General features: G+C 26.0%; 1 protein-coding gene across 7 annotated transcripts in view; it reads right to left on the bottom strand.

The window, feature by feature from the left end:
* The window catches only part of LOC145295845 (nose resistant to fluoxetine protein 6-like), a 387176-nt gene that overhangs the window by 100720 nt on the left and 261369 nt on the right, over positions 1-25087 (bottom strand). For 4 of the 7 annotated variants that reach the window (XM_080141605.1, XM_080141582.1, XM_080141563.1 and 1 more), the window contains exon 11: positions 16170-16271. The exons of 2 other annotated variants lie outside the window; for them this stretch is intronic. In XM_080141605.1, coding sequence (XP_079997731.1) covers positions 16170-16271 — 102 coding nt within the window. Of the gene's footprint in view, positions 1-16169; positions 16272-24711; positions 24868-25087 lie in introns of those variants that run through there. One more of the 7 variants, XM_080141614.1, reaches the window with a different exon arrangement.

Below are 25087 nucleotides of genomic sequence, written 5' to 3'. Positions count from 1 at the left end.
TCTCTCCTTTTATTTTCACATTTTATCTCTTCTTTTTTTCACATTTTCATCTCTTCTTTTTTTTCACATGTGTATCTCTTCTTTTATTTTCACATTTTTTTCTCTGTTATTTTAACATTTTTATCTCTTCTTTTATTTTCACATTTTATCTCTTCTTTTATGTTCACATTTTTATATTCTCTTTTATTTTCACATTTTTATCTCTTCTTTTATTTTCACATTTTTATCTCTTCTTTTATTTTCACATTTTATCTCTTCTTTTATTTTCACATTATTATCTCTTCTTTTTTTTCACATTTTTATCTCTTCTTTTATTTTCACATTTTTATCTCCACTTTTATTTTCACATTTTTATCTCTTCTTTATGTTCACATTTTTATCTCTTCTTTTATTTTAACATTTTTATCTCCTCCTTTATTTTAACATTTTTATCTCCACTTTTATTTTAACATTTTTATATCTTCTTTTATCTTCACATTTTTATCTCTTCTTTTATTTTCACATTTTTATCTCCACTTTTATTTTCACATTTTTATCTCCTCTTTTATGTTCACATTTTTATCTCCACCTTTATTTTCACATTTTTATCTCCACTTTTATTTTCAAATTTGTATCTCTCCTTTTATTTTCACATTTTTATCTCTTCTTTTATTTTCACATTTTTATCTACTTTTATTTTCACATATTTATCTCTTCTTTTATTTTCACATTTTTATCTCTTCTTTTATTTTCACATTTTTATCTCTTTTTTTCACATTTTTATCTCTTCTTTTATTTTCACATTTTTATCTCTTTTATTTTAACATTTTATCTCCACTTTTATTTTCACATTTTTATATTCTCTTTTATTTTCACATTTTTATCTCTTTTGTATTTTCACACTTTTATCTCTCCTTTTATTTTCACATTTTATCTCTTCTTTTTTTCACATTTTTATCTCTTCTTTTATTTTCACATTTTTATATTCTCTGTTATTTTCACATTTTATCTCTTCTTTTATTTTCACATTTTTATCTCTTCTTTTATTTTCACATTTTTATCTCTTTTTTAATCTTCACACTTTTATCTCTTCTTTTATTTTCACATTTTATCTCTTTTTTTATTTCCACATTTTTATCTCTTCTCTTATTTTCACATTTTATCTCAACTTTTATTTTCACATTGTTATCTCCACTTTTCTTTTCACATGTTATCTCTTCTTTTATTTTCACATTTTTATCTCCACCTTTATTTTCACATTTTTATCTCCACTTTTATTTTCACATTTATATCTCTCCTTTTATTTTCACATTTTTATCTCTTCTTTTATTTTCACATTTTTATCTCTTCTTTTATTTTCACATTTTTATCTCTTCTTTTATTTTACCATTTTATCCCTTTTTTTTTCACATTTTTATCTCTTTTTGATTTTCACATTTTTATCTCTTCTTTTATTGTCACATTTTTATCTCTACTTTTATTTTCACATTTTTATCTCTTCTTTTATTTTCACATTTTTATCTCTTCGTTTATTTTCACATTTTTATCTCTTCTTTTATTTTCACATTTTTATCTCTTCTTTTATTTTCACATTTTTATCTCTTCTTTTATTTTCACATTTTTATCTCCTCTTTTATTTTCACATTTTTATCTCCTCTTTTATTTTCACATTTTTATCTCGTCCTTTATTTTCACATTTTATCTCTTCTTTTATTTTCACATTTTTATCTCCTCTTTTATTTTCACATTTTTATCTCTTCTTTTATTTTCACATTTTTATCTCTTTTTTATTTTCACACTTTTATCTCTCCTTTTATTTTCACATTTTATCTCTTCTTTTTTTCACATTTTCATCTCTTCTTTTTTTTCACATGTGTATCTCTTCTTTTATTTTCACATTTTTTTCTCTGTTATTTTAACATTTTTATCTCTTCTTTTATTTTCACATTTTATCTCTTCTTTTATGTTCACATTTTTATATTCTCTTTTATTTTCACATTTTTATCTCTTCTTTTATTTTCACATTTTTATCTCTTCTTTTATTTTCACATTTTTATCTCTTCTTTTATTTTACCATTTTATCCCATCTTTTTTTTCACATTTTTATCTCTTTTTGATTTTCACATTTTTATCTCTTCTTTTATTGTCACATTTTTATCTCTTCTTTTATTTTCACATTTTTATCTCTTCTATTATTTTCACATTTTTATCTCTTCTTTTATTTTCACATTTTTATCTCCTCTTTTTATTTTCACATTTTTATCTCTTCTTTTATTTTCACATTTTATCTCCTCTTTTATTTTCACATTTTTATCTCTTCTTTTATTTTCACATTTTATCTCGTCTTTTATTTTCACATTATTATCTCTTCTTTTTTTTCACATTTTTATCTCTTCTTTTATTTTCACATTTTTATCTCTTCTTTTATTTTAACATTTTTATCTCTTCTTTTATTTTCACATTTTTATCTCCTCTTTTTATTTTCACATTTTTATCTCTTCTTTTATTTTCACATTTTATCTCTTCTTTTATTTTCACATTTTTATCTCTTCTTTTATTTTCACATTTTATCTCTTCTTTTATTTTCACATTATTATCTCTTCTTTTTTTTCACATTTTTATCTCTTCTTTTATTTTCACATTTTTATCTCCACTTTTATTTTCACATTTTTATCTCTTCTTTATGTTCACATTTTTATCTCTTCTTTTATTTTAACATTTTTATCTCCTCCTTTATTTTAACATTTTTATCTCCACTTTTATTTTAACATTTTTATATCTTCTTTTATCTTCACATTTTTATCTCTTCTTTTATTTTCACATTTTTATCTCCACTTTTATTTTCACATTTTTATCTCCTCTTTTATGTTCACATTTTTATCTCCACCTTTATTTTCACATTTTTATCTCCACTTTTATTTTCAAATTTGTATCTCTCCTTTTATTTTCACATTTTTATCTCTTCTTTTATTTTCACATTTTTATCTACTTTTATTTTCACATATTTATCTCTTCTTTTATTTTCACATTTTTATCTCTTCTTTTATTTTCACATTTTTATCTCTTTTTTTCACATTTTTATCTCTTCTTTTATTTTCACATTTTTATCTCTTTTATTTTAACATTTTATCTCCACTTTTATTTTCACATTTTTATATTCTCTTTTATTTTCACATTTTTATCTCTTTTGTATTTTCACACTTTTATCTCTCCTTTTATTTTCACATTTTATCTCTTCTTTTTTTCACATTTTTATCTCTTCTTTTATTTTCACATTTTTATATTCTCTGTTATTTTCACATTTTATCTCTTCTTTTATTTTCACATTTTTATCTCTTCTTTTATTTTCACATTTTTATCTCTTTTTTAATCTTCACACTTTTATCTCTTCTTTTATTTTCACATTTTATCTCTTTTTTTATTTCCACATTTTTATCTCTTCTCTTATTTTCACATTTTATCTCAACTTTTATTTTCACATTTTTATCTCCACTTTTCTTTTCACATGTTATCTCTTCTTTTATTTTCACATTTTTATCTCCACCTTTATTTTCACATTTTTATCTCCACTTTTATTTTCACATTTATATCTCTCCTTTTATTTTCACATTTTTATCTCTTCTTTTATTTTACATTTTTATCTCTTCTTTTATTTTACATTTTATCCCCACTTTAATTTTCACATTGTTATGTCTTCTTTTATTTTCACATTTTTATCTCCACCTTTATTTTCACATTTTTATCTCCACTTTTATTTTCACATTTCTATCTCTCCTTTTATTTTCACATTTTTATCTCTCCTTTTATTTTCACATTTTTATCTCTTTTTTTATTTTACATTTTATCTCCACTTTAATTTTCACATTGTTATGTCTTCTTTTATTTTCACATTTTTATCTCTTCTTTTATTTTCACATTTTTATCTTTTATTTTATTCTCACATTTTTATCTCTTCTTTTATTTTCACATTTTTATCTCTTCTTTTATTTTCACTTTTTTATCTCTTCTTTCATTTTCACATTTTTATCTCTTCTTTTATTTTCACATTTTTATCTTTTCTTTTATTTTCACATTTTTATCTCCTCTTTTATTTTCACATTTTTATCTCTTCTTTTATTTTCACATTTTTATCTCCTTTTATTTTCACATATTTATCTCTTCTTTTATTTTCACATTTTTGTCTCTTCTTTTATTTTAACATTTTTATCTCCATTTATTTTCACATATTTATCCGTTCTTTTATTTTCACATTTTTATCTCTTCTTTTATTTTCACATTTTTATCTCTTCTTTTATTTTCACATTTTTATCTCTTTTTTTCACATTTTTATCTCTTCTTTTATTTTCACATTTTTATCTCTTTTATTTTCACATTTTATCTCCACTTTTATTTTCACATTTTTATATTCTCTTTTATTTTCACATTTTTATCTCTGTTTTATTTTCACACTTTTATCTCTCCTTTTATTTTCACATTTTATCTCTTCTTTTTTTCACATGTTTATCTCTTCTTTTTTTTCACATGTGTATCTCTTCTTTTATTTTCACATTTGTATCTCTGTTATTTTCACATTTTTATCTCTTCTTTTATTTTCACATTTTTATCTCTTTTATTTTCACATTTTATCTCCAGTTTTATTTTCACATTTTTATATTCTCTTTTATTTTAACATTTTATCTCTTCTTTTATTGTCACATTTTGATCTCTTTTTTAATCTTCACACTTTTATCTCTCCTTTTATTTTCACATTTTATCTCTTGTATTTTCACATTTTTATCTCTTCTTTTATTTTCACATTTTATCTCCACTTTTATTTTCACATTTGTATATTCTTTTTTATTTTCACACTTTTATCTCTTCTTTTATTTTCACATTTTCATCTTGTTTTTATTTTCACATTTTTATCTTCACTATTTGTTTCACATTTTTATCTCTTCTTTTATTGTCACATTTTTATCTCTTCTTTTATTTTCACATTTTTATCTCTTCTTTTATTTTACATTTTTATCTTCACTTTTTATTTTCACATTTTTATCTCTTCTTTTATTTTCACATTTTTATCTCTTCTTTTATTTTCACATTTTTATCTCTTCTTTTATGTTCACATTTTTATCTCTGTTATTTTCACATTTTTATCTCTTCTTTTATTTTCACATTTTATATCCACTTTTATTTTCACATTCTTATATTCTTTTTTATTTGCACATTTTTATCTCTGCTTTTATTTTCACATTTTTTTCACTTTTTTTATTTTCACATTTTTATCTTCACTTTTATTTTTACATTCTTCTATTCACTTCTATTTTCACATTTTTATCTCTTCTTTTATTTTAACATTTTTATCTCTTCTTTTTTTTCACATTTTTATGTCTTCTTTTTTTCACATGTTTATCTCTTCTTTTATTTTTACGTTTTTATCTCTGTTATTTTCACATTTGTATCTCTTTTATTTTCACATTTTATCTCCACTTTTATTTTCACATTTTTATATTCTCTTTTATTTTCACATTTTTATCTCTGTTTTATTTTCACACTTTATCTCTCCTTTTATTTTCACATTTTATCTCTTCTTTTTTTCGCATGTTTATCTCTTCTTTTTTTTCACATGTGTATCTCTTCTTTTATTTTCACATTTGTATCTCTGTTATTTTCACATTTTTATCTCTTCTTTTATTTTCACATCTTTATCTCTTTTATTTTCACATTTTATCTCCAGTTTTATTTTCACATTTTTATATTCTCTTTTATTTTAACATTTTTATCTCTTCTTTTATTGTCACATTTTGATCTCTTTTTTAATCTTCACACTTTTATCTCTCCTTTTATTTTCACATTTTATCTCTTGTATTTTAACATTTTTATCTCTTCTTTTATTTTCACATTTTATCTCCACTTTTATTTTCACATTTGTATATTCTTTTTTATTTTCACACTTTTATCTCTTCTTTTATTTTCACATTTTCATCTTGTTTTTATTTTCACATTTGTATCTTCACTATTTGTTTCACATTTTTATCTCTTCTTTTATTTTCACATTTTTATCTCTTCTTTTATTTTCACATTTTTATCTCTTCTTTTATTTTACATTTTTATCTTCACTTTTTATTTTCACATTTTTATCTTCACTTTTTGTTTTCACATTTTTATCTCTTCTTTTATTTTCACATTTTTATCTCTTCTTTTATGTTCACATTTTTATCTCTGTTATTTTCACATTTTTATCTCTTCTTTTATTTTCACATTTTATATCCACTTTTATTTTCACATTCTTATATTCTGTTTTATTTGCACATTTTTATCTCTGCTTTTATTTTCACATTTTTTTCACTTTTTTTATTTTCACATTTTTATCTCTTCTTTTATTTTAACATTTTTATCTCTTTTTTTATTTTCACATTTTTATCTTCACTTTTATTTTTACATTCTTCTATTCACTTCTATTTTCACATTTTTATCTCTTCTTTTATTTTAACATTTTTATCTCTTCTTTTTTTTTCACATTTTTATGTCTTCTTTTTTTCACATGTTTATCTCTTCTTTTATTTTTACGTTTTTATCCCTGTTATTTTCACATTTGTATCTCTTTTATTTTCACATTTTATCTCCACTTTTATTTTCACATTTTTATATTCTCTTTTATTTTCACATTTTTATCTCTTCTTTTATTTTTACATATTTATCTTCACTTTTATTTTCACATTTTTATCTCTTCTTTTATTTTCACATTTTTGTAACTTTTTTTTTTCACATTTTTATCTCTTCTTTTATTTTTACATTTTTATCTTCACTTTTATTTTCACATTTTATCTCTTCTTTTATTTTCACATTTTTATCTCCTTTTATTTTCACATATTTATCTCTTCTTTTATTTTCACATTTTTGTCTCTTCTTTTATTTTAACATTTCTATCTCCATTTATTTTCACATATTTATCCGTTCTTTTATTTTACCATTTTTATCTCTTCTTTTATTTTCACATTTTTGTAACTTCTTTTTTTCACATTTTTATCTCTTCTTTTATTTTTACATTTTTATCTTTTCTTTTATTTTCACATTTTATCTCTTCTTTTATTTTCACATTTTTATCTCCTCTTTTTTCACATTTTTATCTTCACTTTTTGTTTTCACATTTTTATCTCTTCTTTTATTGTCACATTTTTATCTCTTCTTTTATTTTACATTTTATCTCCACTTTAATTTTCACATTGTTATGTCTTCTTTTATTTTCACATTTTTATCTCTTCTTTTATTTTCACATTTTTATCTTTTATTTTATTCTCACATTTTTATCTCCACTTTTATTTTCACATTTTTATCTCTTCTTTTATTTTCACTTTTTTATCTCTTCTTTCATTTTCACATTTTTATCTCTTCTTTTATTTTCACATTTTTATCTTTTCTTTTATTTTCACATTTTTATCTCCTCTTTTATTTTCACATTTTTATCTCTTCTTTTATTTTCACATTTTTATTTCCTTTTATTTTCACATATTTATCTCTTCTTTTATTTTCACATTTTTGTCTCTTCTTTTATTTTAACATTTTTATCTCCATTTATTTTCACATATTTATCCGTTCTTTTATTTTACCATTTTTATCTCTTCTTTTATTTTCACATTTTTATCTCTTCTTTTATTTTCACATTTTTATCTCAACTTTTATTTTAACATTTTTATCTCTTCTTTTATTTTTACATTTTTATCTCCTTTTATTTTCACATATTTATCTCTTCTTTTATTTTCACATTTTTATCTCTTCTTTTATTTTCACATTTTTATCTCTTTTTTTTCACATTTTTATCTCTTCTTTTATTTTCACATTTGTATCTCTGTTATTTTCACATTTTTATCTCTTCTTTTATTTTCACATTTTTATCTCTTTTATTTTCACATTTTATCTCCAGTTTTATTTTCACATTTTTATATTCTCTTTTATTTTAACATTTTTATCTCTTCTTTTATTGTCACATTTTGATCTCTTTTTTAATCTTCACACTTTTATCTCTCCTTTTATTTTCAGATTTTATCTCTTGTATTTTCACATTTTTATCTCTTCTTTTATTTTCACATTTTATCTCCCCGTTTATTTTCACATTTGTATATTCTTTTTTATTTTCACACTTTTATCTCTTCTTTTATTTTCACATTTTAATCTTGTTTTTATTTTCACATTTTTATCTTCACTATTTGTTTCACATTTTTATCTCTTCTTTTATTGTCACATTTTTATCTCTTCTTTTATTTTCACATTTTTATCTCTTCTTTTATTTTCACATTTTTATCTCTTCTTTTATTTTCACATTTTTATCTCTTCTTTTATTTTACATTTTTATCTTCACTTTTTATTTTCACATTTTTATCTTCACTTTTTGTTTTCACATTTTTATCTCTTCTTTTATTTTCACATTTTTATCTCTTCTTTTATGTTCACATTTTTATCTCTGTTATTTTCACATTTTTATCTCTTCTTTTATTTTCACATTTTATATCCACTTTTATTTTCACATTCTTATATTCTTTTTTATTTGCACATTTTTATCTCTGCTTTTATTTTCACATTTTTTTCACTTTTTTTATTTTCACATTTTTATCTCTTCTTTTATTTTAACATTTTTATCTCTTTTTTATTTTCACATTTTTATCTTCACTTTTATTTTTACATTCTTCTATTCACTTCTATTTTCACATTTTTATCTCTTCTTTTATTTTAACATTTTTATCTCTTCTTTTTTTTCCCATTTTTATGTCTTCTTTTTTTCACATGTTTATCTCTTCTTTTATTTTTACGTTTTTATCTCTGTTATTTTCACATTTGTATCTCTTTTATTTTCACATTTTATCTCCACTTTTATTTTCACATTTTTATATTCTCTTTTATTTTCACATTTTTATCTTTGTTTTATTTTCCCACTTTTATCTCTCCTTTTATTTTCACATTTTATCTCTTCTTTTTTTCACATGTTTATCTCTTCTTTTTTTTCACATGTGTATCTCTTCTTTTATTTTCACATTTGTATCTCTGTTATTTTCACATTTTTATCTCTTCTTTTATTTTCACATTTTTATCTCTTTTATTTTCACATTTTATCTCCAGTTTTATTTTCACATTTTTATATTCTCTTTTATTTTAACATTTTTATCTCTTCTTCTATTGTCACATTTTGATCTCTTTTTTAATCTTCACACTTTTATCTCTCCTTTAATTTTCACATTTTATCTCTTGTATTTTCACATTTTTATCTCTTCTTTTATTTTCACATTTTATCTCCACTTTTATTTTCACATTTGTATATTCTTTTTTATTTTAACACTTTTATCTCTTCTTTTATTTTCACATTTTCATCTTGTTTTTATTTTCACATTTTTATCTTCACTATTTGTTTCACATTTTTATCTCTTCTTTTATTTTCACATTTTTATCTCTTCTTTTATTTTCACATTTTTATCTCTTCTTTTATTTTACATTTTTATCTTCACTTTTTATTTTCACATTTTTATCTTCACTTTTTGTTTTCACATTTTTATCTCTTCTTTTATTTTCACATTTTTATCTCTTCTTTTATGTTCACATTTTTATCTCTGTTATTTTCACATTTTTATCTCTTCTTTTATTTTCACATTTTATATCAACTTTTATTTTCACATTCTTTTATTCTGTTTTATTTGCACATTTTTATCTCTGCTTTTATTTTCACATTTTTTTCACTATTTTTATTTTCACATTTTTATCTCTTCTTTTATTTTAACATTTTTATCTCTTTTTTTATTTTCACATTTTTATCTTCACTTTTATTTTTACATTCTTCTATTCACTTCTATTTTCACATTTTTATCTCTTCTTTTATTTTAACATTTTTATCTCTTCTTTTTTTTTCACATTTTTATGTCTTCTTTTTTTCACATGTTTATCTCTTCTTTTATTTTTACGTTTTTATCCCTGTTATTTTCACATTTGTATCTCTTTTATTTTCACATTTTATCTCCACTTTTATTTTCACATTTTTATATTCTCTTTTATTTTCACATTTTTATCTCTTCTTTTATTTTTACATTTTTATCTTCACTTTTATTTTCACATTTTTATCTCTTCTTTTATTTTCACATTTTTGTCACTTCTTTTTTTCACATTTTTATCTCTTCTTTTATTTTTACATTTTTATCTTCACTTTTATTTTCACATTTTATCTCTTCTTTTATTTTCACATTTTTATCTCCTCTTTTTTTCACATTTTTATCTTCACTTTTTGTTTTCACATTGTTATCTCTTCTTTTATTGTCACATTTTTATCTCTTCTTTTATTTTACATTTTATCTCCACTTTAATTTTCACATTGTTATGCCTTCTTTTATTTTCACATTTTTATCTCTTCTTTTATTTTCACATTTTTATCTTTTCTTTTATTTTCACATTTTTATCTCCACTTTTATTTTCACATTTCTATCTCTCCTTTTATTTTCACATTTTTATCTCTCCTTTTATTTTCACATTTTTATCTCTTCTTTTATTTTACATTTTATCTCCACTTTAATTTTCACATTGTTATGTCTTCTTTTATTTTCACATTTTTATCTCTTCTTTTATTTTCACATTTTTATCTCTTCTTTTATTTTCACATTTCTATCTCTCCTTTTATTTTCACATTTTTATCTCTTCTTTTATTTTCACATTTCTATCTCTCCTTTTATTTTCACATTTTTATCTCTTCTTTTATTTTCACATTTTTATCTCTTCTTTTATTTTCACATTTTTATCTCTTTTATTTTCACATTTTTATCTCTTTTATTTTCACATTTTTATCTCCTCTTTTATTTTCACATTTTTATCTCTTCTTTTATTTTCACATTTTTATCTCCTTTTATTTTCACATATTTATCTCTTCTTTTATTTTCACATTTTTATCTCTTCTTTTATTTTAACATTTTTATCTCCATTTATTTTCACATATTTATCCGTTCTTTTTTTTCACATTTTTATCTCTTCTTTTATTTTCACATTTTTATCTCTTTTTATTTTCACATATTTATCTCTTCTTTTATTTTCACATTTTTATCTATACTTTTATTTTCACATTTTTATCTCTTTTTTTCACATTTTTATCTCTTCTTTTATTTTCACATTTTTATCTCTTTTATTTTCACATTTTATCTCCACTTTTATTTTCACATTTTTATATTCTCTTTTATTTTCACATTTTTATCTCTTCTTTTATTTTTACATTTTTATCTTCACTTTTATTTTCACATTTTTATCTCTTCTTTTATTTTCACATTTTTGTCACTTCTTTTTTTCACATTTTTATCTCTTCTTTTATTTTTACATTTTTATCTTCACTTTTATTTTCACATTTTATCTCTTCTTTTATTTTCACATTTTTATCTCCTCTTTTTTTCACATTTTTATCTTCACTTTTTGTTTTCACATTGTTATCTCTTCTTTTATTGTCACATTTTTATCTCTTCTTTTATTTTACATTTTATCTCCACTTTAATTTTCACATTGTTATGCCTTCTTTTATTTTCACATTTTTATCTCTTCTTTTATTTTCACATTTTTATCTTTTCTTTTATTTTCACATTTTTATCTCCACTTTTATTTTCACATTTCTATCTCTCCTTTTATTTTCACATTTTTATCTCTCCTTTTATTTTCACATTTTTATCTCTTCTTTTATTTTACATTTTATCTCCACTTTAATTTTCACATTGTTATGTCTTCTTTTATTTTCACATTTTTATCTCTTCTTTTATTTTCACATTTTTATCTCTTCTTTTATTTTCACATTTCTATCTCTCCTTTTATTTTCACATTTTTATCTCTTCTTTTATTTTCACATTTTTATCTCTTCTTTTATTTTCACATTTTTATCTCTTTTATTTTTACATTTTTATCTCTTTTATTTTCACATTTTTATCTCCTCTTTTATTTTCACATTTTTATCTCTTCTTTTATTTTCACATTTTTATCTCCTTTTATTTTCACATATTTATCTTTTCTTTTATTTTCACATTTTTATCTCTTCTTTTATTTTAACATTTTTATCTCTTTTTTTCACATTTTTATCTCTTCTTTTATTTTCACATTTTTATCTCTTTTATTTTCACATTTTATCTCCACTTTTATTTTCACATTTTTATATTCTCTTTTATTTTCACATTTTTATCTCTGTTTTATTTTCACACTTTTATCTCTCCTTTTATTTTCACATTTGATCTCTTCTTTTTTTCACATGTTTATCTCTTCTTTTTTTTCACATGTGTATCTCTTCTTTTATTTTCACATTTGTATCTCTGTTATTTTCACATTTTTATCTCTTCTTTTATTTTCACATTTTTATCTCTTTTATTTTCACATTTTATCTCCAGTTTTATTTTCACATTTTTATATTCTCTTTTATTTTAACATTTTTATCTCTTCTTTTATTGTCACATTTTGATCTCTTTTTTAATCTTCAAACTTTTTTCTCTCCTTTTATTTTCACATTTTATCTCTTGTATTTTCACATTTTTATCTCTTCTTTTATTTACACATTTTATCTCCACTTTTTTTTCACATTTGTATATTCTTTTTTATTTTCACACTTTTATCTCTTCTTTTATTTTCACATTTTCATCTTGTTTTTATTTTCACATTTTTATCTTCACTATTTGTTTCACATTTTTATCTCTTCTTTTATTTTCACATTTTTATCTCTTCTTTTATTTTACATTTTTATCTTCACTTTTTGTTTTCACATTTTTATCTTCACTTTTTGTTTTCACATTTTTATCTCTTCTTTTATTTTCACATTTTTATCTCTTCTTTTATGTTCACATTTTTATCTCTGTTATTTTCACATTTTTATCTCTTCTTTTATTTTCACATTTTATATCCACTTTTATTTTCACATTCTTATATTCTTCTTTATTTGCACATTTTTATCTCTGCTTTTATTTTCACATTTTTTTCACTTTTTTTATTTTCACATTTTTATCTCTTCTTTTATTTTAACATTTTTATCTCTTTTTTTATTTTCACATTTTTATCTTCACTTTTATTTTTACATTCTTCTATTCACTTCTATTTTCACATTTTTATCTCTTCTTTTATTTTAACATTTTTATCTCTTCTTTTTTTTCACATTTTTATGTCTTCTTTTTTTCACATGTTTATCTCTTCTTTTATTTTTACGTTTTTATCTCTGTTATTTTCACATTTGAATCTCTTTTATTTTCACATTTTATCTCCACTTTTATTTTCACATTTTTATATTCTCTTTTATTTTCACATTTTTATCTCTTCTTTTATTTTTACATTTTTATCTTCACTGTTATTTTCACATTTTTATCTCTTCTTTTATTTTCACATTTGTATCACTTCTTTTTTTCACATTTTTATCTCTTCTTTTATTTTTACATTTTTATCTTCACTTTTATTTTCACATTTTATCTCTTCTTTTATTTTCACATTTTTATCTCCTCTTTTTTTCACATTTTTATCTTCACTTTTTGTTTTCACATTTTTATCTCTTCTTTTATTGTCACATTTTTATCTCTTCTTTTATTTTCACATTTTTATCTCTTCTTTTATTTTACATTTTTATCTTCACTTTTTGTTTTCACATTTTTATCTTCACTTTTTTTTTCACATTTTTATCTCTTCTTTTATTTTCACACTTTTATCTCTTCTTTTATTGTCACATTTTTATCTCTTCTTTTATTTTCACATTTTTATCTTCACTTTTTGTTTTCACATTTTTATCTCTTATTTTATTTCCACATTTTTATCTTCACTTTTTGTTTTCACATTTTTATATTCACTTTTATTTTCACATTTTTATCTCTTCTTTTATTTTCACATTTTTATCTCTTTTTTATTTCCACATCTTTATCTTCACTTTTTGTTTTCACATTTTTATCTCTTCTTTTATTTTCACATTTTTATCTCTTCTTTTATTTTCACATTTTTATCTCTTCTTTTATTTTCACATTTTTATCTCTTTTATTTTCGATGACATGTTCAACCAATTTCCATTCATTTTTTTCAAAAGATACATAATCGTTATTAGAGACTAAGATTTTTTTGTTACTTGAATTCTTCTTCTTCATCATCATCATCAAGAAGAAGAAGAAGAAGAAGAAGAAGGTTAATTGTCACTGAGAACCTAAGTGAATTAGAGGGGAATTCTAAATGCATTCACTCAGATATGACAACAATGCTCTGGATGAATGGTGGCTTTGTAGAGATATAAGATGCTGGCAGGTGTAAGAAGGTAGAGAGAGGGCACTTTATTTGCAGCAGCCTTGGCAATGTCTTCCAGTTCATATTACTTGTGAATGTTAGGCTAAGGATTTTAAATTATAGACTCTTAAGAAGAGTGCTATTAGCCATGACAATCAGTGATTGAAAAGGTTTCTTATAGTTGTTAATGGATAGAAGCTTTGTCTAAGTAGCATTAAATGTTACCATCGATCTATGTCCCTATTCCACTACACATTGAAGGTGATTTTCTAAGGATTTCATCATTGTCATAAGTATGTTTGCTTTGCCCACATGTTGAGAATAGTATGTGGTGCCATCAACAAATATGCCCATCTCTGTCACAATTGCATCAGGGAGGTCTTTTATGAAAATCAGGAACAATAATGATCCAAGGATTGACCCCTGGAGTACACTTGCATTAATGGCATGTCTTTTAGAAGTAGGGCCATTGAGAACAACCTTTCTTTTAGCTAAGAAGAATCTAATTCTATTTAATATTCATCCACTAATAGTGTACAAATTGATTTTCATGAAAAGATTTTCTTGTCAAAAGTTTTGGATGTATCACGTGCTACTGCCATAGCTTCATCAGCATTGTCCACTGTACAATATGTGCATTCAGAGATGACTGTTACAATATCTGCAGTAGAATTGGCTTGCCTAAATCCATACAGTTGGTGAGAAAGAAGTTTAGCATTAAAGAAGTGGCAGACTAAATTGATTTATTATTCAAAGATTTAGCAAAGACTAGAGGAAGATTGATGGAGTGATAATTTTGGGAGTCACTTCTTTCATTAGAGTTCTTGAACACTCTTACAAGATTTCTTGATGCTATGTCTATTTATATTTGACTTGTGGTCGTTGAATCTGTGAAATGCTTCCTTACACAGTAGCAGCTGCACAAGATAACATGAAGCATTGGAGAGAGTGAAGCTATTGACAAGTGTTTCAATGTCTGATTTGACTCATTTATATCTTTTGCTGATTAGTAGAAAAAAAGTTATTCTCTGATGTGACCTCTAATCAGCACATTTGTAGTACCTTGTCTCCAGCTTGGGGTTGAAAGTTCAAAATCCACTATTATCACATTGCTGATGGACTATGGGTATTCAGTACACAAGCTCACAAGCTTCGGGCAGGGTAGTAAAGAATTAAGAATAGCAGTTTGTGGATCCTTATGATCGGGAAGTTTGGAAGAAAACAGTCTGTAAAAGGAGTTAATAGAGAAACTATGTGTGTGCAACAGAGTTTATATGTTATAAGAAACTAAGTCAATTCCTGTAGTGAACATTGAAATCCCCAAATACATGGATTTAGGCAATCGGATCTAAAGAGAGTGCTATCAGAAAAATAGTTGAGCAGGATACAGTCATGGGTTGAAGGACAACAGTAGAGGAAATATAAGTAGCTAATGTTATGTTGTGAAGTTTACCTTAAGCACATGTAGGCCAGGTCCTTAGCTGCTGGACCATGTTGCGAATATAATATCAAAGTACATGTTTGTCATAGTCCTTACAGTAGAGTCATGTCAAAATGGTTAGAAATTAATGAGTGAAGGTTTGTTTTACTTAGTGCTAGAATATGAGAAGAATTTGCCAGGGAAAAGGATTCATATGCATTAAACCATTCAATTTCGATTAATTTTTATCACATAGTACATAATGGTTGTTAGTGACGCCTTAAACCATTTGTTCAATTTCTATTTGCCACTGCTATAAATAAAATAGAGTTCAATCTCTTAGATTATGGTATATTGCATAAGCACCTAAAATGGTCAAATGAAATTTGATGTTAAAATTTCTTTCTGTTTCTTTTTGTGGTTGTTGATTGACTACTTGTGATAAGAGAACACAAAATTATGATAAAAACACAATTTTCTCACTTAATAATATTAAAAATAATAAAAGAATTGGCAATTGCAGCGGTAGGAAAACAGGCAAAAAAATGCTTACCCTGCTGGAGATCGTATCTTTTCATGGGTGAACAAGATTGCAGAAATTATAAACTCAATGCAAAGAAGAATTAGAGTTAGAAAAACTCCGACTTTTGGGAACCTGAAAATTAAAAAAAGATTTTTTTAATGAAAAAGTAAATTTATAGCTTTTAAACTCATCAAATTCACCTAAAGCAAAAAAAAATGAAAATCGGTGTTTTTAGTTATTTGAATTAGAAAAATTTGCTATCCTCCCATATTTTTTTAGTTTCTAGATACGAGTTCACTTTCCTATTTAACTGAACATAGGCTGATCAGCCAGTTTCAAAACAGCAAACATTCAGGATCATTTATTTACAGAGCAGCAAGATATGTATATATGAATATATGTTTCAAAAAAAGAAAAAGTTCATGCATTTTTAATACATAAAAATACTTCTAAACATCAACACTTATCCCCCAAAATTATATTTAAAAAATCAAAATTCTTTCATCAGACTTTAATGATGAGGTTTTATTGACTAGCTATTAAATTTTATCACATTTGTTGGGGATGAATATTCGACCAACAATCAACTAAGCAAAATAATATCCAGAAACCTTTTTTTTTCTAAATGTTTTGGCTTAACCAAATTTCCTTCTGCTTTTTGTACACCTTGTGTTCACTTAACACTATCATTCTACCAATGTATAGATGTTCGTTATGCATATTAGCACTGATATACTAGCAGTGTCAGAAATTTCGTGAAAATAGTGAATAATTCCACCCCATCTTTCCAAGCTTATAACTCCTCGAAAAATGTAATTCAAGCCCTAATCTTTTTTTTCAATTAAAGGAGTAAGGACCAAGGTTTTATTTAAAAAAAAAACAAAACAAAACAATGTGTTTTTTTTTTTTTAAAAAGGTTTTAAACTTCGGACTTTACAGGTAAATTTCTAAAAAACTGATTTTTTTTTTTGTTTTAAATTTGAATATATTATTTATTGACCTTTTCTCTTCAATTTGTGATATATAAACCTATTAAACATAAATTAATTATTTACTTTTTAATAGACATTTCAAAATGAGAGGCGTAAATTATTCGACCCCCTATCTTTCTAAGCTTATAACTCCTCGAAAAATGTAATTCAAGCCCTAATTTTTTTTTCAATTAAAGGAGCAAGGACCAAGGTTTCATTAAAAAAAAAAAAAAAAGACAAAAAGAAAAAATGTGTTCTTATAAAATAAGGTTTTAAACTTCGGACTTTACAGGTAAATTTCTAAAAAACTGATTTTTTTTTTTTGTTTTAAATTTGAATATATTATTTATTGACCTTTTCTCTTCAATTTGTGATATATAAACCTATTAAACATAAATTAATTATTTACTTTTTAATAGACATTTCAAAATGGGGGGGGCGTGAAAATGGGGGGGCGTGAAAATGGGGGGGCGTGAATTTAAAAAAAACGTTTGTCTAAAATATTATATTCGGTTTATTGGAAAGAACATAAAATTTCACATTGACCCTGAAAATATCGTAAAAATAGAATCAATAGAAAAATTTTGATAGATTTTTAAAATTTAAAAATTTAAAAATATTGAGTTTAAAAATTGAAAAATATTGAGTTCGGAAAATTCATTACTGTTTTAAAAAAAAAATAAAAATATTTTTATTACTTTTAAAACAACTGTAATAGTTTATTTTGGAAGTATAATCCATAAAGAAAATAAATAACCCACTTTTAACAGAGAAATTACGAGATTTTTATATTGTATTCGCAGTTTCGTGTTAGGGGTGTCAAAAATTCCTACAAAAATTCTGATACTGCTACTGATATACCTTCATTTTTTTTTAGTTTTCGCACACTGCCATAAGATTACATTTTAAATAAGATGTTTTCATTTCTTCATCTTTTGCTTAAATCAAGAAGTTGCAAAAGTTATAAAATAAATTGAAAAAGAAAAAATGATTCATCTTAATATTAAAGATTTTAACTCCCAAAACTGTCAAAGCTAGATTGACAAGAAGGGAAAAATGTTAGAGGAACTTTTGGTGTGAATTACAACATGAATGCTTTTGGTCAAATGGAGGACAAAGACTGATATTTGTCTTTTCACCATCACAATTACCTCATTCTGGTATCCTCTGGCTTTCTTCATGTATGTAACCATAACCAGCCAGACAAGAAAACCAGGAGAAAGATAATGCAATAGTCAACTTTATTGATGTAAAAGTTGAAAATGTACACACAAAAAATATAATAAAATGTCTGACTCAAACTATACTAATAATTCACAAAACAATCTGACGTAAACAATGCCAACTTATTTTTTTTCTCTCATTGAACACTTGACGTGATGTCAGCTGACCAAATCAATTTCGAATGCAAGGAGGAAAGTTCTGATCTTTTTATTTTATCTCAATGAGAATTCAAAATGCAAGAAAAAAAAATGCTCATCTAAGTGAATTCTCATAATTGCACAAAAAATAAGATTCAACACTGGGTTCAATCCACAATGAACGGCTCAACCTTTTTTTTCATGGACCTGCAAGAGGGCTGTTACAGTTAACTTCCTTAGTTGGACCTAGTTCCTTAGTTGGACCTAGTTCCTTATAAAAATAATTGCTTTTAGCTAAATCATCAAAGGAAACATGAATTGACGATCCTTTCATACTCTAATATCTGTGCCCTGCATTATGACATTTCCTTATAAAGTTCTAATCAACAACACAATCTAATTCAAATTTCTTTATCTTATGTGATTAAATTTCTTTCAATCAGCTTTCTGAATTCTAACATACTAGCCTACAACTGATCTTCTATGCTTACCAAGTTCTGATAATTTGAATGCTTAACTTTTCTTTTGCAATTAAAAATAATGAGAATCTTTTTGTCATTATTCTTAAAAAAATAATTCCTACATTGAACTATGATTAAGCTATAATTTTTCTTTTTTGCATTCATTGATTTCAGTTTTAAATAAATCGTTGTTTTGTCATTAAAAATGTTTATTGTTTAAATATTTTCCAGTCAATGTAATTCAAGATCATTTTTTAAATGGAAATCACTTTTGATTTGTTGTGATTTCTGTTGTTCAATTTGGTTGGTGATTGTTATGCCACACAGATTTTTTTTGTACATAGATATTCGCAGGTGTGACTTTTGGGAAAAAGCCAAATCAAGTTCCAACAATACGAACCAACTTTGCAAATTACAATTAAAACTTAGTTTAGGGTTTGGTTAGGGTTGGTTTAGGATTAGGTCGGATAAAATTATAAAAAAAATCAGTTCAGTTATGTAGATTGTTTGATGAAATTTGTTAACGTTTATTATCATCATTTTTACTTCGTTAAACATGACCATTTTTGTTGTTGTTTAATATTCTTATCTTGAGTGTGATTTTCTCAACGTTTCAATTGGTGTAACCTACCTATATCTCTCACTTTAAAATCTAAAATATTTTCTTTTTATGAATTCTATTTTTGCAGATATTTCTTTCAGGTTGTTGACAAAAAACATAGAATTTGAATTTTTTGAGAGGGTAAAGTTTGCCAAGTGATCGTAAAGATTTTATCCTAAATTTCTTTACAGCAATTTAAATCCTATTTGAATAACATAAATTATTGGCAAAGGATTCTTTTTCTGATTTTTTTGAATGTGATACTCTAATAGTGTTCAATTATTCTTTTACATTCTCCCCATGCAAAGTCGGAACATAGGTCCTGTTAGTAAAGAAATAAACTGAAACAACGAAACTGTGATCTATCTGTCAAGGTAGGAGAAATTCTTTTAAACTGAGGCAATTAGCAAAGATGTGATTTTTAAGAAAGGTGAAAAACAATGCTGAAAAAAGATCAAAGACATGAATATTATGTAAACATATTTTCTTATTGTAGGATTGGGAGGTGACAATGGTTCAGTGGTTAACAACACAGACTGACAACCTGGGTGTTCCAAATTTGAATCACTTTCATTTAAGATGTTGGCAACGTTCATGTTGTTCTTCCCATAAGTACTTGATGTCCTTCTAAAAAGAATTCTGACTTGAAAAATATTGAAGAAACCAATGGCAACAATAAAATCTTCAGATTCATACAATATGATGATGCCGATTGTAGGATTATTTCTAGCTCAGTGACTAAGGACAGAAAAGATGAAGAAAAAGAAAACCGAAAAGAATCCATTAAAAGAAAAGAATTGAGCAAAATGTTAAAATTAAAATCAAAGAGAGTTAAAGGCAGTGAGTGACGAGAATAGAAAGTGATGCTTGTTAAATTGAGTATCACATATGAAATCTGAAAGAAAAACACTTATGAAAAAAAAAATGCTAATGTCAAAGTACCAGACGTTAAAAATAAATTTAATAGTAAATGTAATCAAGGAATAAGTGAAAAAGTTTTCCAGAGGAAGCATTTGAAAATTAAATACCCTTTATGTAAAATTTAAAATGTTTGGACCCAAAATTGGCTGAATAGTTTGCTAGAGACTGCAAAGGTCAATCTTTTTCAACTTTGACCTCAATTTTGACCTCATAAAATTTATTGTTTGGGTTCAAATCAAATTAAAAAGTTTGATCCATGCCAAATAACCTACATCTAAAATTTCAAGTGTTTAGACCCACAATTGGCAGAGGAGTTTGGTAGAGTTTTCAATGGTCAAATCGATGAACTTTGACCCCTTGACAGCCAAATTTCTGTCCGAACACTGATTAAAAAAGATTTTTCCAAATCTCAATACCCCTTATGTCAAATCTTGAGTCTGTAGACTGAAAATTGACAGAGTAGTTTGGTAGGGAAATGTACACACACAGACAATTTCACTTTTATAGATATACATATACAATTAACTGCTTATTCTTATATGTATTATTATTATTTCCTGTAACTATGTTCAGCATTTACTTGAATAGTGCTCAATACGTGAGTAGAACTAGGTAGTAAGTTAGGAAAATATATATGACAATCAAGCTACACAGAATTTTCTGCATTTCAACCTTATGAGGATTTGTCAGGCTATTCTATGCAATAGCCTGACAAATCCCCATGAGGATGAAACACGGAAAATTCTATGTGTGTGTGTATATATATATATATATATATATATATATATATATATACTAGCAGGCCGCCCAGCATTGCCCTGTTGTAAAATATGCTTAAATATGACATTTTAATTTATGCAGATTTCATATTTATCATTATAGAGCCAAATCTCTATTGATTATTATATTGTACCCAATATATAGCAGTGATTTCAAAAGGTTAAAAAAATATGACTTGATGCCATCAGCTACAATTGAACTCAAAACATGTAGCATTCCAGCCTATCGTCAGATGGTTAAGAAATAATTAAAAAGAACTGATACATAAATTATGTATAGAAGAGCACTTTAAGTTGACTTACACTTGCCAAGTTCCAATTTCTTTCAATTTTGACCCTTTAGCAGTTATTTTTAATGGCTAAAGACTAAATCAAATTTGTTCTAAAGATCTAAATACTCTATATATCAAGTTTCAAGTCTATAGACCAAAAATTGACAGAGGAGTTTGGTAGGGACAATTCCTCAGACAGACAGACAGACAGACAAGGTTATATATATATGATGGCAACCTTCTGTCTCATGAGACAATGGCTTTCTGCAGCTGGTTTAGTGTACTACTGCACTTATGGGTTCTCTTTCTCTTCTGCTAATTTGATGCTGTCCTTGACCTTTGCTTGCGATTGGATGTCTCTGATTCAAGATCTTGTGATTGAATGCCACAAATCTTCAAGTCTCTGTTGCAGATGTCCTTGTAGCACAGAGTTGGTTGTCCAGTTAGCCATGTTTAAGAGGCAAGCTCACCATACAAGAGATGTCTTTTTAGATGCGACTGTCTTCCATCCTGCACACATGACTGAGCCAGCGCTGGCATTTCTGAGTGATAATGGTAAACGTATTTGGCATGCCAATAATGAATAAATGGTCAAAAAACTGAAGAAAGTGCTCAATACTGCCGTAGAGCAAAATATGTTTTTATTACCGTTTTTAATCTGCTTGGTTACACATGTTTCGATTACCAAATCGTGCTAACGATCCAATAATTTCATCAGACTTCACAGAAATAAATATGTATTATAGTGAGAGAAAAGAAATTAGAAAATGTACAAAAACTCCAATCAAAAAATAGCAGCAGCAGTCAATCGTAAAGTCATTAAGAGGTGACAAGGGGACGGGAGGGGGGGGTAAAATATCAAACCAGACACAGATAGGAATAGATAAGGCGGGATAGAGAGAAGAGTGAAAAAAATGTGAAATGGGTAAATAGAAGTGGAAGAAAAAAGGAAGAAATAAGAAATAAAAAAGAAAAAGAAAGGAGCAAGCACTTAATTATGAGAGCACCATTTAATTATGATTAGGCAGTTATGGAGAGAGAGATATAAAGAGAGGGAGAGTGGGTGACCGTTGAGTACATGTCATGGGAAGATTGACACGCTAGTTAGCATACAGTATGGGGAGGGCGGTATACATCCTCTTATAAGAAGTTGATATATGTCCCACTTAAGGTCATTTATGTAAAAAGAAGGAATAAATAAAGAATTAAGAAAAATTAGAGAATAAATACAGATTAATAAAATGTAAAACAATTTTTTAAAAATTAGTTAAGGTTAAAATTAGTTAAAATTCCACATATATGTGGGTAAATAAGTAATTAATTAAATACATTGATTTATAATTAACTAAATAAGTCTATAAGTAATGAGATAAATAAATGAATAAAAGTTCAAAAAATGAAGTAATGTATGTGAATATAAACTTCTTTTTTTATTTTTATTACATTTTCTAACCAAACAAGGCACATTGCCATTTTGATGTAGGGGCCTACTATCAGGGACATAAGCATCAGGGGTATTATGTAGGGAGTTGGGCAGCAAGATGTCAGTTCATGTTACACTTGAACTTCTGCATGACAGTACAGTTGGAGAAGCAGGGACCTGGAAGGGAATTCCAAAGTCTAGCGGTTCAGGGGAAGAAACTACTGGAGTAGAAGGCTTTCTTACATTTAGGGATCTCTACTGTGAAGGGGTGGGATTTAGCTGCTTGTCGAGTTGGTCGGGGGTATTTACGTTGGGGGGGGGGTACAAGTGCTTGCAGTTCATCAGAGCATTCAGCGTTAAAATACTTGTAGAACAGGCAGAGGGATGCACTATTTCGTTGATGGGACAGAGGCTGAAGCTTAGATGCCAGTTCAGAACCTATCAGATTGGTGACTCTCTTTTGAACCTTGTCAAGGAGCGAGAGACTAGTGGCAGATGCACCAGCCCAAATGTGACAACAATACTCCATATATGGGCAAATGGTGGCCTTATAGAGGTACAGGATACTTTCGGGTGTTAGTAGCTTTCTAGTACAGTAGAGAGACCCTACCCTCTTCGCAGCGGTCCTGGCAATGCTTTCCAACTCATGTTTCCTGTGAATGTTAGGCCAAGGAGCCTAAAAGATGTACTTTCAGATAAAGTTTCATTGGCCATTGCTATTGGTGGTAGAGAAGGTTTCTTGTAATTATTGAAGGAAACCAGTTTAGTCTTGGCAGCATTGAATGTGACCATCCATTTTTGTCCCTATTCCACTCCAGATCGGAGATCATCTTCTAGTGTTTCTGCCATTTCTTTAGATATGTGTTCATTTGTTTTCCTGTCGTGTCTGTTATAGAGCATGATGTAATCAGCATATATACCCATCTCACAGACAATTTTGTCATGAAGGTCATTTATGAATATTAGGAATAATAGAGGTCCAAGGATAGACCCTTGAGGCACTCCCGTATTTATATCATGTTGTTTAGATGTACGACCGTCGAGGACTACCTGGATTTTTCTCTTATCTAAGAAGGATTTAATTATGTTATGTATTCTTCCAGTAATACTGTATGATCTGATTTTCCTGAGAACTTCATGCCATACCCTGTCAAAAGCCTTAGATATATCTAGAGCTACCGCTCAACCTCCCCTAGTTTGTCCAGTGAATGGTATATACGCTCTGAGATTACAGTTAGGATGTCTGCTGTGGAACGGGCTTGCCTAAATCCATATTGTTTGTCAGTCAGAAGTTTAACATCTGTAAGGTGATGGACTAGAGCTTGGTTAATTATGGTCTCAAATATTTTGGCGAAGAGTGGGAGAAAGCTAATGGGGCGATAATTTACTGGGTCAGTTCTTTCGACAGAATTCTTGAAAACTGGTACTACAGAAGCAGTTTTCCAGCAGGCAGGAAAGCAAGATTCATTAAGGCATTTGTTGTAAAGTTTGGAGAGAACTGGAGCTACTTTGGCAGATCACTTTTTTAATAGCACAGCCGGGATGAGATCAGGTCCACATGCTTTTGCAGTGTTAAGATTTCTTATGATAGTATGCACCTGAGCAGGGGTGATTTTCAGGTCATCTAGAGTGGCGTCTGTCCGCAAAGGAAAGTCAGAGAGAGGGTGGTTAGCAGGATCCAGTGTGGAGTTGGAGGCGAACCGACTGGCAAGCATGTTAGTCTTCTCAGTTGCCATGCAAACAACCTCATGATTGTTGGATAGTGGGGGAATTGTTGATTGCTCATTATTTACTACCCTGTTGTAGATTTTCCAGAAGTCATGAGTTCCTAATTTCTGTGCTTCGATGCGTTTTTTGGTGGTTTCTGTAAATTCTCTCTTAGCTGTCGCTATTTCTTTCTTACAGTTATTTCTGGCTTCTATATACTTCTGTCTGTGAACTATGAAAATATACATATAAAAGAGGCTATAGAAGGATACAAAAGTAGATAATGAAAAATAAAATGAAATTTGATAAATGAAATAGGTAATTAATAGATATATAAGTAAAGATTATTAATTAGGCAAGAGTAGTCAGATATAGGCTAAGTTATATTCCTAATTATATGGTTAGTTGAATATTTCAGAGTCTATATGAGGTTGAGTATATATAGGAGTGGT

This window comes from Euprymna scolopes, chromosome 2 (assembly GCF_053919585.1).
Source record: "Euprymna scolopes isolate OS-2025 chromosome 2, ASM5391958v1, whole genome shotgun sequence".
Classification (NCBI taxonomy): domain Eukaryota; kingdom Metazoa; phylum Mollusca; class Cephalopoda; order Sepiida; family Sepiolidae; genus Euprymna; species Euprymna scolopes.
This window is presented reverse-complemented; position numbering and strand designations above follow the sequence as displayed.